Consider the following 16,926-nt stretch of genomic DNA (forward strand, 5'->3'; position numbering starts at 1 on the left):
CCATATATAGAAAAGTAATATATGAAGAAATCCATATTACATTAAGATTTTGAATTTATTTAGGACCACATATTGGTATAATTAAATGGAGCTTCATTACAGAGAGTACATCATTATGTATCCTAAACTACGTGTTGTGTGGTATGCAGTGTTGTGGACTGGCCATGATGTATACAGATGTAGAATTAGCCTGGAAAATAGCTCAACTCCAATCAGCAGAGCCTAGCTCCTGAACAACATCTTGTAGGTTCTAGTCCTTCTCACAGTCATCCAGTCAAGGGGAACTTTTGTAATATGAATTTTGTCATTTTAAATCGCATAATTTAAGTTTTTCCTGAAATTAAATTTCATCTGGGCTTCCTTTGAAACTCACCTCCAGTCATCTTTGGACAAATTTATCAAAACATTCATTTCTTCTTCTTGCATAAGTCGATAAGCTGCACTCACATGGTGATTCTCAAGGACAGAGCGATCATTATACAAAAGGGCAACATCTGACCTAAGAATTAAAAACAAAATGTCCAGAAGAGGATTTATTTTAGATTTCATGAGCATTTGCTAAATATACTCAAGTCACAAGATATCTCATCAATAAGAATTCTATAATCAAACACCTAAATTTATGGAAGTACTTAGTTTCTTTTTTTAAACCATGCTATAGCTTTAAAAAAATAGACATTTTTTTTTTTTAGAGCAGTTGTAGGTTCACAGCAAAATTGAGCAGACGGTATAGAGCTTTGCCATACACCCCCTCACCATAGATATGTAAAACCACCTCCTCATTATCAATTTCCCACACCAGAGTGGTACACTGGTTATAATTTATAGGTCTACATTGAACGTCATTGTCACCCCAAATCCACAGTTTACATTAGGATTCACTCTTGGTGTTGTACACCCTGGGTCTTTGGACAAATGTACAATGACATGCATCCACCATTATGACATTGCTCTGAGTAGTTTCACTGCCATAGAAATCCTCTGTGCTTAGTCTGTTCATCCCTCCCAAGCCCATAACCCCTGGTAGCCACTGATCTTTTTACTTTTCTCCATAGTTTTGGCTGCTGAAGAATATCATATATTTAAAATCATATAGTATGTAACCCTTTCAGACTGGCTTCTTATACTTAGTAATATGCATGTAAGATTCCTCCATGTCTTTTCATGGCTTGATAACTCAACTCTTTTGAACACCAAGTAATAGTCCATTGTCTAGATTTATCACAAGTTAGCCTTTCACTTACCTAAGAATTTCTCAATTGCTTCCTTATGAATAAAGCTGCTACAAATATCCATGTTCAGGTTTTTGTATAGACATAATTTTTTAGCTCCTTTCGGTAAATACTAAGGAGTGTGATTGCTGGACTGTATGATAAGAATATGTTTCATTTTCTGACAAACTGCCAGAAATGGCTTCCTAAGTGGCTGTACCATTTTGCTTTCCCACTATAGTGCATGAGAAGTCCAGTGGCCACATATCCTCACCAATAGCTTGTGTCATCAGTGTTCAAGATTTTAACCATTATAATAGAGGTGTAGTGATATCTCATTGCTTAAATTTGCATTTCCTTTACAACATATAATGTGGAACACCTTTTCATATGCTAATTTTCCATCTGTATCTCTTCTTTGGTGAGGTGTCTGTTGAAACACAGTGTTAAGTTGGGCCATTTATTGTTGTAGAGTTTAAAGAGTTTTTTTGTGTATTTTGCAAAACAGCCCTTATCAGATATATCTTTTGCAAATATTTCTCCCCACCTTGTGGATGGTCTAATTACCTTGATATTGTCTTTTACAGAGTATAAGTGTCTAACTTTAATGAAATCTAGCTTACCAATTAGTTTTTGTGAATTTTGATTTAGTGTTGTATCTAAAAAGGCATTGTCCCATTCAAGATTATCTAGGTTTTTTCTTATGTTGACTTCTAGGAGTTTCATAGTTTTGCATTTTTACATTTAGGTCTATCCATTTTGAGTTAGTTTTTGTGAGGAGAATAAGGTCTATGCCTAGATTTATTTTTTTGCATATTCATTAGTTTCAGATCCATTTGCTGAAGAGGCTAGACTGTGTTTGGCCTATTGCATTGCCTTTGCTCCTTCATCAAAGATCAGGTAAAAGGTAAAACTACTTTTTATGTGTGTCTATTTCTTGGATCTTTCTTCTGTTCCGTTGATCTATTTGTTTATTCTTTTACCAATACCACACCATCTTGACTACTATAGCTTTATAGCGAGTCTTGAAGTTAGATAGTATCAATTCTCCAACTCTGTTCTTCTCTTTCAGTAATGTGTTGGCTATTCTGGGTCTTTTGCCTTTCCATATAAGCTTTAAATTTGCTTGTCAACATCCACAAACTACTTTGCTCGAGTTTCATTGGGATTGCTTTGAATCTATAGACCAAGTGGAGAAGGACTGACATCTTGACAATACTGAGTCTTCCTACCATGAACATGGAATATCCCTCCATTGATTTAGTTCTTTGAATCTGTCATCAAATTTTTGTAGTTTTCCTGATATACATCTTATACATATTTGTTAGATTTATACCTGAGTATTTTAATTTTTTATGCTATTGTAAGTGATACTGTGATTTTAATTTAAAATTCCACTTGTTCACTATTGGTATGTAGGAAAGTGGCCAAATTTTGCACGCTAACCTTATATTCTGCAAACTTGCTATAATTATCAGTTCTAGGAGCTTTGGGGTCAATTCCTTTGAATTTTCTATATAGACTATAATGTAACTTGTGAACAAAGACAGTTTTATGCTTTCTTTCCCAATCTTTATGCTTTCTGTCTCCTGTTAACTAGGACTTCCACTATGACCATAGTTTAAAAAAGGTAGTGAGAGAAATATCCTTGCCTTGTTCCTGACCTTACTGGGAAAGCTTCAAGTTTCTCTCTGTTAAGTGTGAGGTTAGTCATCAGATTTTTTTGTAGATCTCCTTTATCAAGTTGAGAAAGGTCTCTTTTATTCCTAGTTTGCTGAGTATTTTTATCATGAATGGTGTTGGATTTTGTCAAATGCCTTATCTCCATTTTGATATAATTTCATGTTTTTCTTCTTTAGCATGATGATATGATGATTTCCTTAATTCACCAGTTTGGTCATAGTTTCCTTTTAATTATCTTAGTTTCCTTTTAATTATCGTAGTTTGAATATACTTATGTCTTTTCCTTACAATTTGTAATTCAGACACCTGTAAAATAATCTAGATATGCCAAACAGAGAAAAAAAATTACCTGGTATCCTCATTCAAACATTGAATGAATCGAACCCTCTGCTGATGAATCAACCCATTCCAGATAGTTGATTACCAACTATTTTCTATGTCCTTAGACTAAAATTAGTTTGGATGGAGGGTAGAGGGAATGATGAAATCATTTGATCTATTATGATTTTAGTTTTTTCTCCCTCATAATGTTGTGATTAAACTTGAATATTTAGATCCTACAGCATTAAATTAACTGAGAAAACCTTAAAAAAAACCCAAAATCTGAAATGTGTGTTTTACCACCAATTTATAACAAACATTATATTTTAGAGTGATGAACTCATCAAGGAAATTTTTTTGCTTTTCACCTATCCATATTTTCACATTATTTAAGCAAACAAACTACTTCAAGCAGCATTGCAGAACATAGTGGTCTAGCATAAAGTATGAAATATTGCAAGCATTCTCAGATCTGTATCATGGAGTCCTGGCTTCTTCCTCTGTCCTCTTAGATTGCCAGATCATTTTGCAAGTGTGGAATGGAAGCGGGACCGCTATGTTTAATGTATTAAAATGGCACATCCACCCATGTACGTTGCCAAATTGGAGGCAGCAAAAATAGCAAAAGGGAAGTCAAGTTAAAACCCGTGCAACTTAGTTTCCACTTGCTGCCGTGCCCAGACTCTTCATTTTTCATTCCTTGTGGCAGACATATACTTCATCAGCACTAAAACTGCCTCATTAAGACTTACTGTTTTAGGCTTCTCAGTCAGTAGTACTGGTTACAGAACTGACATTATCACTGAATGTTTACCAAAGAATAGGGAAGGATAAATAAAATAAAGAATTAAAGAAACCTGGTTTCGGTTGCAAGGAACCTATTTGAGATCTGTATCTAATAATCTACTAAATAAACTAAGCTTTATAATCCAACATAGGGAAAATGACCTATGAGGTAGAGCAATTACTTCATCTTTTATTTCTAGAACTATCATAAAAGTAGAAAAACATATGTAGTTAGCTAATGGTACATAATTCCACAGTAGGTTTTCTTTTAATCCCAATGATGGCCTAAAAATTCTCTAACCAATAATCATAACTCAATATGCAGAAAAGTACACCTGCAAACCTTGTTCAAGAGAGAACTGAGTATATCTTGCCCAAGTATCTCCAGAAGTTCACGCAGATCATGGGAAAAACTGACATGTAAATCACATGTCATTTGTATCAGATGGCCTCAAATCTAGCCAGGGCAGTGTAACTACATGACATGGCTCCAAGTATCACTGTCCTTTACTTTCAGCAGCAAGCAAAGCTATATCTTTGAACTGGATTTAATTGTAGCAAATTACTATGCTTTTGTCTCATAAATCCAATAAGATTCTGATAATACAGCACCATCTTAATGTTTGAGATGGTCTTTGACTGCTAAGAAAAGAACAAAACTCTAAGCAACATTCAGTATCCATGGTAACATGTAGCTCAGTATTTTTACGAAAAAGAAATTATCTCCATTTATTTACACTTTCAAGGATTTCATGAATTATAATGTCTGTATTGAACTCAAATCTAGCATTGCACTATGTTCTAAATTATTTTTTATTTTGCATTATCCAGTATATAGTTTTCTATATTAGAAAAGCATTCTAAATCTAAGTAACAATGAATGATATAAAATACAATAGAATTATTGATACTTTTAACCTAAGATCTTATTTTTTTTTGGACAAAATGGAAAGGTGTTAGAGTTTTAAAAGCACATTATATTGTTATGTTTGTGGTCACCACAACATGTTCATTTATAGAATTCTCAAATTCTTGCATAATTAATCCTTTAAATTGATCCCAGTAGGCGATTTACAAGAAAATAAACAAAATACCAGACATTTTCTCCCCTTTATTTACAGAGTTTCTTAATGTAAAATTGGGGGAAAAATGAATTCTTCTTTCTCCCTCTCCTCTTTCTTTACTCTACCTTCTCCTCTTCCACCTCTTCCCTTTTTCTCATTTCCTTCACCTTTTCTGCAGTCCAGAGCATAAGCAAGTTAGGACCCTTCATCAGTTGTAAACGGACGGTAAGGAGAAAGCTGGAAGTGATGGCCCGACACCACTGCTGGAGAAGGCTAGCCCTTGGCCTTCACTTTTCAGAGTAGAAAAAACAAGAAGTGTTCATGGATAACGAATCCCTTGCTTCCTTCTCCAATTGCTAAAACTGTGGGGCCCAGCTCAGTAATGAGCTGTGTTTAACTAAAATCTCACTCATTGTGGATTCAGTGGATGTAGAAGGGTCTTTGACAAACAAGAATGATGTGCATGGTCTACCTTCACTTTGATGTTTGACACAAAAATGGAAGAGCTGCCTCTACTCTACAAATGTGTAGGTAATTAATATCCTCTTCCACATGAACAAACCTCCAGGTCTGCCTTTTCCCTTCATGGTCTGTCAACTCAAAAGCTCTGGGAATAGACAGAATGCCTTCCTCTGTCACATGCATATGGAATATTATTCACCAATGAAATTGAAAGAGCCATCAAGCCATGAAGAGACATTGAGGAACATTAAATGCATATTATTAAGTGAAAGAAACCAGTCTGAGAAGGCTTTATATCACAGTATTTCAACTATATGACATTTTAGAAAAGTCAAAACCACAAGATATTAACAAGACCAGTGGTTATCAGGTGTAAAGGCAGAGAGAGGAAGGAAGGGAGGAATAGATGATGCACAGGAGGTTTTAGGGTAGTGAAACTATTGTGTATGATACCATAATGGTGGATACATGGCATTATACATTTGTAAAATCCATACAATGTGTAACACAAAAACTAAACTCTAATATGTATTATGGGCTTCAGTTAATAATAATGTATCAGTAGTGGTTCATTATAACAAATGTACCATACTGATGCAAGATGTTAGCAACAGGGGAAACTGTGGGGGTGGGGAAAGAGAGTTTATGGGAAATATGTACTTTCTGTTCAGTTTTTCTATAAATCTAAAACTTCTCTAAGAAATAAAGTCTATTAATTAAAAAAAAAGAAAAAAATAATTTTCCCTTAATAAGACTGGAGGGTTCTACAGTAATTCTAGAGCAATATCAGTCTCTCAACTTCCATCTCCATCTCAAGCAACTCTGACTAGTGAAAGACTTAGAGAGATGTCAGGGACCTATGTATAGAAAGTTGGATCACAATGGGTCCTAGACACTTAATCTCACAAAACAAACTGAGGGTTGCTGGGGGGAGGGGGTTTGGGAGAAGGGGGTGGGATTATGGACATTGGGGAGGGTATGTGCTTTGGTGAGTGCTGTGAAGTATGTAAACCTGGTGATTCACAGACCTGTACCCCTGGGGATAAAAACATATGTTTATAAAAAATTAAAAATCAAAAAAAAAAAAAGTTAAATAAGGTTATAAATGTGTGCCTTAATCCAATATGGCTGATGTTCTTATAAGAAGAACAAGAGATACCAGGAATTTGTACCCAGACAGAAAGGGTCATGTGAAGACAGTGAGAAGGTGGCCATTTAAACCAAGCAGAGAGGCTTCTGCAGAAACCAAACCTGCTGACACTTCTTGGACTTCTAGACCTCAGAACTGTGAGAAAAATTCTGTTATTTAAACCACCCAATCTGTGATTTTGTGATAATAGCCCTAGCAGACAGGTATATCTCCACTCTGGAAATTTGATTCTAATAACTGTCATTTATTAGCACCATTAAAAACCTCATTTTCTAATTATTTTAAATTTAGCACTTCACACTAACCTGGAAATAAGGTTTTTTTTATTTTCTTCAAAAGCACAATTTTATTACTTTCACATCCATAATGATACTAAACTAATGCCTTAAATAACATGTTGCAAGATTCATGTCAGTCAGATGTCTGAATTGTGTGATACTTTAAAGTATTAATTCTGGGCAGAGAGAAATTATCTGACACATTTTTACATTATTTAAATTGCTAAATATGTTAGTAAATATTTATACAGTTTTCTTGATAAATAATTGAGAAAGTGTTTGTAACTTAAGGAATTTTGCTAAAATCCATTAAAACTACTTACTAGACATCTTCACTGTTTTTTAAAAAGTTTATTAAAAATAAGATATGGTATCTTGCCATTTGCGATGACGTGGATGGAACTAGAGGGTATCATGCTTAGCGAAATAAGTCAAGCGGAGAAAGACAACTATCATATAATCTCCCTGATATGAGGAAGTGGAGATGCAACGTGGGGGTTAAGGGGGTAGGAGAAGAATAAATGAAACAAGATGGGATTGGGAGGGAGACAAACCATAAACGACTCTTAAGCTCACAAAACAAACTGAGGTTTGCTGGGGGAAGGGGGGTTGGGAAGAGGGGGGTGGGGTTATGGACACTGGGGAGGGTATGTGCTATGGTGAGTGCTGTGAAGTGTGTAAACCTGGCGATTCAGACCTGTACCCCTGGGGATAAAAATATATTATATGTTTATAAAAAATAAAAAATTAAAAAAAATAAGATATGAAGAAAAATAAAGTTTTAAGTTAGAAAAGTTCACGCTTTATGTAACTTACCTTGTCTGAATATGAAAGTTGTTTGTGGTTCCTGTATGCTCGTAATCATGAATGGCAGCAGCAAAGACCATTGCTAAAATTTCCAGTTCAGTGAGCCAGTGCTGGTAAATTAAAAAAAGATACTATCATATTTATAAAGCAGAGGCCATGCTGTATTTCTACAAAAGAGATTTTCAGTGCAGTCAGTATAAGTAATCATACAAATACATTAAATTATTTTTATTGATTTTAAATCCATTTTTCCTTCCTTTCTCACATGTGTTGATTGTGCATTATGGATGGTTCATGAGGTCAATGATTATTTCATGGCTTGTAGTTTCAAAATACAGACATTATAATGTTCCTTGCCAATCAGAAAAGGAGTACTTTTCCATCATTTAAAAAGTAAACCCTGTGTGGATTTTTGAATTCACAGATTTATGAATCTGGGCCCTCATGAAATCGGTTACAGTTTAATAATTCTTTTAGTTTAGTCATTTTTTAAAAAGATTTTATTTATTTATTTGACAGACAGAGATCACAAGTAGGCAGAGAGGCAGGCAGAGAGAAAGGAGGAAGCAGGCTCCCTGCAGAGCACAGAGGCCAATGCGGGGCTTGATCCCAGGACCCTGGGATCATGACTTGAGCCGAGGCTTTAGCACACGGAGCCACCCAGGCACCCCTATTTAGTAATTTTTGACATTAGGGCCCATACACCATTAAAATGTCTTTAGCTCAACTTTTGTAGAAGACCCTACTATGAGAAAATTTTTCACCTAAGAGTTGAAAATATTCACTTTGCTCATTAAACTGAACTTTGCTTATATAGTTCACATTAAGATTCGTAAGAGTTTCTAAGAATTTACCAAATTTGCTCTGCATAACACATATATTCTGACTGTGCAATTACCTAATAATAAAAGATAGAGCAAGTGTTTTCATTTAAAATCCAGACCACCCACTTCATATACATTGATCTTTCTTTTTTTTTTTTTTTTTTTTTTTTTAAAGAGAGGGAACTCAGAATATTTATTAAATCAAAGATTTATAAGGACAGTGATGAATAAAAGTGAAATTTTTCAATCAGGAAACATGAAGTTTCAATGTGTAAGGGTTTATATTCAATTTCATTTTTTTTTAAATCTTCCCCTTTAAGATTATATCATAACATGTGAAGCACTGGTGAGATCTATGTCACCAGAAATTCCCAGTTTGCTGATTTCCTGGAGATTTTTCATCCGATGATTGTACTGCAACAAATGAGCATCATTGACCGCAACCTTGAAGTGGTCAGATTCAACCAGCACTTGTATTTTGAATGGTTTACCACTTTCGAATGGGAAAGTCGCCTGTCTTTCTTCCTTTCCCCAGAGGTTATCCAGCTTTGTATTACAAACAATGACTCTCTTGTTGTCCTCATTGAAGCGTGGGTTAAAGTGGAAAGCAACATCATTCCCTCTCTTGAAATCTAAAGCAAATCTGTTTGCATTGGGCTTCATTGTGCCCAGAATTGTTATCAGCATGCGAGGCATGACTCCTCCAGGCAAGGGCAGGTCATAAGGTACAGTCAGTGGTCCAGCAGGGACACCAAAGGCGCCAGCAGCGGGCTGGGCTCCAAGAGCACTTGGCTGTCCAGGAGGCGGGTAGGCCCCAGGCCCACTCGGTTGCCCAGGGTAGGCTCCTGGTGCAGGTGGTCCAGGATAAGCAGGAGCTGTTGGGCCAGGGTAGGCTCCTGGAGGTGCCTGTCCAGGATAGCCGCCAGGAGGGGCCTGTCCAGGATAGGCTCCTGGAGGTGCCTGTCCAGGATAGCCGCCAGGAGGGGCCTGTCCAGGGTAGCCACCAGGAGGGGCCTGTCCAGGATAACTGCCAGGAGGGGCCTGTCCAGGGTAGGCACCAGGATAGGAGGTCCCTGGGTAGCCCCCTGCTCCAGCAGGCTGGTTTCCCCATTGACCAGGCCATCCTTGAGGGTTTGGGTTTCCAGACCCAGATAAAGCATCATTAAGTGAAAAGTTGTCTGCCATTTTCCCAACGCCTCGGCGCTAGCTCGTTTGCTGCGGGGGCGGCTTCTGGTGAGGTGCTGCGATCCCTACATTGATCTTTCTGTTGTCAAGTGGATGGCTTAACAAAATTCCTCTGCTATTATAAGTCTACTAGGTAATTTGGTAGTTTATTCATCACTGAAATTTTGCATAACAGTTTTACTACACTCTCTATTATGATAACCATGGGCCACTACTTAAATTGAAAATAAATAAAATTAAGTAAAATTAAGTTCACTTCCCCCAGGGACAGAAGCCACACTTCAACTTCTCAGGAATCACATGTGGCAAGTAGTTACCATATGGAACAGTGCCGATGCAGTGTTTCCATCATCACAGAAAGTTCTGTTAGATAGTGGTGCAAGTAGATGGAACTTGATTCTGGGAATGAAGGATCCCAATGACAAGGAGCTTATTCATTAGTAGTCTCATTCCACACACTTGAAACAATTACATTGTATAAAAAAACAGAAAAATAGAAACTACATGCATACTTGATAAACAGTCACAGAAAAAGATACAATCGAAGGGCCGATAGAATGTCTATCTGGTGGCAGTGATCTTGGAAGAAGGATGCACAAAGTTTTGCACCTAATGCCATAGGAGAAACAGAGAGATTCTAAATAGAAAGAGCAGATGCAGAATGATACTGTTGAGACCGATATGGAAATCAAATTGCCCATAGTACAGTTGTGTTGGAGAGTCAAGTGGAATGAGAATGGAAAGAGAGTGCAGATTATGGGAAGAGTTGATAGAGTACTTTGATTAGAGCCGATGAATCTGGATTTTGTATAAGATGTAGGAGGGAGCCACTGTAGATCCATGAGTCCAAAACGAGATGTGACAACTATTGGATTTCATAATTGACAAAGGCATGATCTTATAAATTTTTGCTCCTCTTCACATAATAACTTAATATTTGTCTGCTGACTTGAATTTCATGAGTTTTGCATTCAGAGGAGGCAGTAAGGAGTTGTGGAAAGAGAATATGGATAGTCAGACAATCCTGGTTTTAAATCTTCGTTGGCCACGAGGCAAATTAGTTATTTACCCTCTCAGCCACAGTTCCCATGAAAATAGAATTAGTGATCATTCCCTGTGGAATTGTAAGAGAAGTTTTTAAGTGAATGTATTCACTGTGTCTTTTGCAAATCTTGTATAATAGTAAAATACAGAAAAAATGTCATTTTGCTGAACTTACTACCTTAAAAGCACTGTAGAAGGCATTGAGTCTGGAAAATAATTGTGAGCTAACATATCTTTAGTGATTGCAATTCAAGAATAAATGTCTCACAGCTGGATGACTGAAGCAGAAATGATTTTCAGACCAATGGGAGTTGATATAACTAGCTATTTTGTGTTTATGGGTGCATTTAATTGTGAGTCATTAAAAGGAAGAATGGCCTCTATTATACCCTGAAGTGGGACTGAGCCTCCAATGTCCCCAGTGAGTCTGTGGAATTAAACACCATGAAATGGAAAGCAATTGAAGTTAAACCAGGCTTTGTACACCCAGAAACTCTCTGTTTTATTAAAAAAAAAAAATTGATCCAAGAAACGGGTCGCCAATTTTCTTAACCATATCCTAATTTTTCTAAAGATCTTTTTTATTTATTTGAGAGAGAGTGCACATTGGGTAGAGGGGCAGAAGGAGAAGAGAATCTTAAACAGACTCCTCACTGAGTATGGAGCCCAATGCAGGGCTTGATCCCAGGACCCTGAGATCACAACCTGAGCCAAAACCATGAGTCGGACATTTAACAAGACTGTGCCACCCAGGTGCCCCTTATGTATTTCCTATTGATTATATTTAAGATCAACAGATTTAACTGTCATTTAAAAAAGTGATATTTAATACCTACAATAATATAGAAAATGAAGCTGCAATTATTAAAAACATTAAATTGGGGCAGCAGAGATGGGTTTTAATTATAGATTATCTCATAAGCATTTAAAATTATCTTCCTAGCCGTTAAAATTGATTATACTTATTTCCTGTTTTTAGTCTCATTATTCTCTGCTTCCCATAAATAGTACTTCCTCCACGAATCCCTCTTATTTATTGCCACACTATGGCCCTAATAATTAAGTTTAAATGATAAAATATTGAACCCTATCACTTAATTTAAAAGCACACCTATTTTGTATTAGTGAAAGTAGAATTTTGGGTGGATTTTTAGTTCCTTTGTTGTTCATTCATTTTACATTGGTGCCAAATGAGAATTCCAACACAGAAAGTGAATGCTTATATTCATTGGTTTTGTAAGTGATTCATGAGAATATGCCAGAGAATGAGGCTGAGTCCTGTCACTCTTCCCAACTAGCACAGTGGTCAGTACATAACCTACGTGCTTCTGGTTTCTCATGGGCAGATATAAAGGGTTAAATTGATGGGTCGTGAGCAGTGTGATGATGACACTGTGTTTCATCTAAACCACAGTTTGCATTTTGCCTAGAGAAATGCCCAGGTAGACTAACTCTAAAATGAGCAGTCCCCAAATTATATCATAGGGAGATACTGACTGCCATCAATAGTTATTATAATGATATCAGAAAGAAAGGAAAAGGAATTAACATTGGCTGGACATTTTAGCTAGATGGTCTCTTTTGTATAACCATCCTACTTTCCACTTATGAGGTAAATATTTTTATCTTTACTTGGCAGGTGACAAAGCTGGATCTTAAAGAATTGAGTCAACCTGCCAAAGGTTGCATAGCTATCAAATGGCAGAGCAGGAATTCAACTCAAAATCTGATTTCAAAGTTTCTGTTCCGTCCAGAGATCACAATATTCCTTTTATGGATGACTACAGCATTCATTACTTGAAGGAGGCAATACGCAGAATACATTTTTTCCAGGTTTTAGAGGCAGAATTTCTAAAGAGTTTAACTGGGTATATTGATGGGTAGAAGCTCTAAATAGAGCTTTAATACTTGTGATGTAAGTTTTCACATCTGAATTATTCAGTGTGTGTATGTTTATGTGTGTGAGAGAGAAAGTGAAAGTGTATGTGCATATTAAGGCTGGGAGGATTTCGGGTCAGAAAATCACATTGACCTATTAGTTCCTGTTGTGTCTAAAACAGCATAATTAACAACTTTCTTAGCTAAATTATAGGGTTGGACACCTTTTTCTCTAACTTTGAATAGTATGAAATAGTTTGCTATAACTTATCCAGTAGTAAAAAGTGTCATAATAATATTAATACATAATACACACAAAATAATACAATATATAATAAAAATAAATTGACATTATTGATATTAGGATGTGTGTTAATACCTATTATGTTTCAGGAACTAGGTTAGGTGCTTTACATATATGGTATCTGTGCCTCTTCATTGTCATCCTACATGGTGGTATTATTAGCCACATATTAATGACAAGAAAACCAAGGCAGTGGGTGAGTGATCTAGGTCATGGTAGAGCAAGGTTTCAAACCTATGTCTGGTTGCCTTGAAAGCCTACACACTTTCTACTCTTCCAAACATTGTTGTCTGGGAAGCCACTTAAAAGAATAGTATTTCCACATAGTTGGTAGAATAGAGACATAGTGGCATATTTTTTTGTAGAAAGACGGGAGAAAAACTGAGTCAATCCAGAGTATGGGAGGCTATTTCTGGGTGTGGTCAGGGGACTGCAACCTCCAAAGCAAACAGATCTCATAGCATCGTTCCTTCTTCTACTCTTAATATTAGAACACAGGATCAGGAGCCCTTAGACACAAGTGTTCCCTTACAAAGGCCCTTGGAAGATTTCAAATTCAGAGAGACACTTGGAGGTGGCATTTGGTGAAGCAATTTTCTCTTCAGCCAATGGAATGAGCTACCACACACCACCGCTGCCTTGGCACAGGGCTACAAGTTAACTGCCAAAGGACAGAGAGGGACAGACAGAGGGTATACCAGCATCAGCTCTCCTCTGCAGGGTCTCCTCCCAGGCTGAGGGTATCCTGTGTGACAGTAACAAACTGAAGGACAATAGCTTCATCAAGACCCCTTCAGTAACTAGTCCTCAGACCATTTTGCAGGTGGCAGGCTGCACTAGTCACCTGACAGTTTGGGGCTGCCCAGAGTGCTCCAGAAATGTCACACAGATAAGACCATCCTGAAATGGCAGGGCATCAACTAAAACTAAAGCCAGTGACCCAATCTTCCCCACATCAAATCCGAGGAGTTTCAGTTAAATCAATATTTCTATAATACATTTTTGTTGTTTCAAAGAACCAACATACTCATCTGTGTGAAAATTAATACTCGCCTACCGCTACTTTTTTCATCTGAAGAAAAGCTTGTTAAAATAACTTCCCTAAAGCTATCAAGCTGGCTGTGAAACCTAGTTTTCACAACATAGGCAGGCAATAAATCCGTAATTCATTTTGCCTTTCCTCTTACCGTCTATTATAAAGTTTCTCATTACTTCCTGTAGTTGAAATGTATTTTCCGGATCTCAGACAACAGTGACAGTCTTCCACTAGACTATTTTTGTAATGGCCAAACTAATGGATGAGTAAAGAGCCCACTGACACATTGTCGCTGAAGGATGAATTAATCAGAAACAATTTCTCCAATGAAACCTGCTAAAGTAGATTGAAGTTCTGTTTATGATTGGTAAGTTAAGGACTACGTGATCTTTACTAATGTCAAATTTCTAGGAGTCATGCCAGGCTGGGCCAGATTTCCCATCTTCCAAAGAAGTTGGAATGGCTTATTATATCCGGGAACAGGTCCTCCTCACAAGCCTAAGGGAAAAGTCACACCGTGGATTTGAATTTCTGTATTTACGTCATCCTTCATCTCTTCAATGTCACCTTCAGAAGAGAGGTTCTAAAGCTGAAATCAGAGAGTTTTATTTGGCTCCCTTTATACTGATAGCAAAAAAAAAATGTACTTAAGCAGAAATATATTTTTAAATGATGAAATTTTGGTTACTTCCCAGCATATGGTATACATCTTCTCAATGAATTTCATAATTAAAGTAGATATTTGATTATACTGAAGTAGGCATTATTTTTCCATTCCATCTTGTTCTGAAGAAACTTAATCACTTCAGTTTTCATTTCAGAGAATCATTTAAATATTTCATTTTTTCAGCTAATTTTTCTTCAACTCCACAGAACTCAGGAAAGAGGACATGCCACACTTAAAATGAAAACCATCTCACTATCAGATTCAAGACCAAGGCCTTAGAGAGCAAACAGCAAGCAGCTCCAACCAGGAAGATGCTGAAGTGACTTTTTCAAGAATAACAGCATTTGCTGCTGTCAGGAGGCAAAGAGCTCAAGAAACAGCTGTGACAGTGAGGTCTTATTAAAGCAAAGGAACTTTAAAAGAATTTCTCTGTGTGTGTGTGCACATGCTAGAAACAATTACAAGGAAGGTTACTTATACTACTTCCTAAAAGCTTATAATATCTTAAAGCCATGTCTTTGCATGCTTGATTTTCTACTGATTATTGTTACCTTCCACATCCTCTTTCTACATGTGAAATCAGACTCCTGGAAAGAAGAGTGAGTAAGCTTCAACCTAGGACCAAGAAGTTTAGCCATGACTGCATTTGATCTCAGCCAAAGGGGACATTTATACCATAAGTCTGTGATGTCCACATATATATAACTTACTACAGGAAAACACAGGGTCTGATGTTGACAACACATACAGTTCAGCTTTCTACAAGGTCACAAGGAGGTCATGCTACTGCCTCAATTAAAGTTTTTGAGATTTCTGCCTCCCCCAAATAGGACTTAACTCCAAAGCAGATTATGTTGTAATTTTGTGGTAGAATGCAGATTTCTGTTGAATTGGCAGTGATATTCCAAGAAAATTCTTTATTAAATAGAAGCCTTTATTAGAAGTTGAGCTCCCAGCCATTAGCCATTACCTACTGCCAGCTATGTGAGTGAACCACCATGGGTATCTTGTTCAATGATGTCCTCAGCTATGGTTGCTAGCTGATTTTAAGCCCATCAGTCACCACAACTGAGAACCTGCTAGTTGGGATGCTCCTAACTAAAGACCTTGGAGAGCTACTGATAAGTTGTTGTTTTAAGCTAGTAAGTTTTGGAGCAGTTTGTTTTGGAGCAACAGATAATCAAAACATGGGTTAGGAGTGGGATCTGAGCCCAAGGCGTTGATGGATGTGCAACATTTTTGGAGGCAAAGAAAGATGAAGAAGAGGAGCAAACAATTTCTTCAATCATCATATGAGACAGTATTGGATGAACCATAGTGAATAGATTGTGTAGAGAAAAACACACTACAGTTTCTTGGGGAAAAATAAAATTAATATGAAAAATTTCTATATATAATAAAGTTGAAGAATCATGTAACTGTTCTAAGTTTTCAGGATCTTCGGGACAACAATGTGGCTCTAGGGACTTTGCATGGAACCAGATTAGGAATAATCTCTGGTGTGGACAGATGAGATACTGAGGATCTCTGGGCCCCAAAGAGTATTAGTTACATAGATCTGAGTGTCAATGACCCAATAGAATGGGTATGTGACTTCTGAAGTCAAAATAGATAGGCAATGTATATTATGGGATTTGATGGAATATTCTACTTACATGCAATTTATGGCATTGCTTCAGCAGAGGCTGACACATCAGGAATCAAGAAGGTACCAAGATTTGGGCATCTCCTATGGTCTGTCTCCCTTTGAATCCACCTCAGTGTGGAATTTTTAGAAGAAAGAGTTGCTTCTTTCTTTTCACTTTCTGGGAGTCACTACAAACTCTGAGACATTACAGAAATTCCAGGCAGAGTCAGAATTCCTAACATCTACTCGTTGTTGTCCTGGATTGCATTGCTGAATCACTTACTTATTTATTCATTGATTCATTTAGATGCAAAGAAGAGGAAGGAGAATTTGGAAAAATTCACATAAATCATTTCCAAAGTCCCTATTAGAATTTGATTGTGATTATTGGTGCAAGTAAAAGAGAAAAATCCACAGAAGTCAGTTTGGGAGAGCATGAGGGAAGAGCACGGTAATTAACTTTAATCCCAAGACTTTGTGTAGGTCGCTTTTTGTTTTTGTTTTTTGGTTGATTCCTATAGGGAAAAATTATAAACAAAAAATGTCCTGGAGTCCAAATTTCGGAAAATTTGCAATATATTTACATTTGCCTCTGGGTA

At 36.8% G+C, this 16,926-nt stretch overlaps 2 protein-coding genes across 6 annotated transcripts in view; both read right to left on the reverse strand.

The window, feature by feature from the left end:
• Positions 1 to 16,926, reverse strand: part of PDE1A (phosphodiesterase 1A) — a 337,781-nt gene that overhangs the window by 44,991 nt on the left and 275,864 nt on the right. For all 5 annotated transcript variants that reach the window (XM_032356140.1, XM_032356141.1, XM_032356139.1 and 2 more), the window contains 2 exons: positions 7,772 to 7,872; positions 374 to 499 (listed from right to left, as the gene is read on the reverse strand). In XM_032356140.1, the coding sequence (XP_032212031.1) occupies positions 374 to 499; positions 7,772 to 7,872 (227 nt within the window). The remainder of the gene's footprint in view (positions 1 to 373; positions 500 to 7,771; positions 7,873 to 16,926) is intronic.
• On the reverse strand, positions 8,773 to 9,787 carry LOC116597864 (galectin-3-like). Its single transcript, XM_032356143.1, has one exon. The coding sequence runs from the start codon at positions 9,769 to 9,771 to the stop codon at positions 8,908 to 8,910; it is 864 nt and encodes a 287-aa protein (XP_032212034.1). The 5' UTR covers positions 9,772 to 9,787; the 3' UTR covers positions 8,773 to 8,907.

The sequence above is a fragment of the Mustela erminea genome, chromosome 8, assembly GCF_009829155.1.
Source record: "Mustela erminea isolate mMusErm1 chromosome 8, mMusErm1.Pri, whole genome shotgun sequence".
In the NCBI taxonomy this organism is placed as follows: Eukaryota; Metazoa; Chordata; class Mammalia; order Carnivora; family Mustelidae; genus Mustela; species Mustela erminea.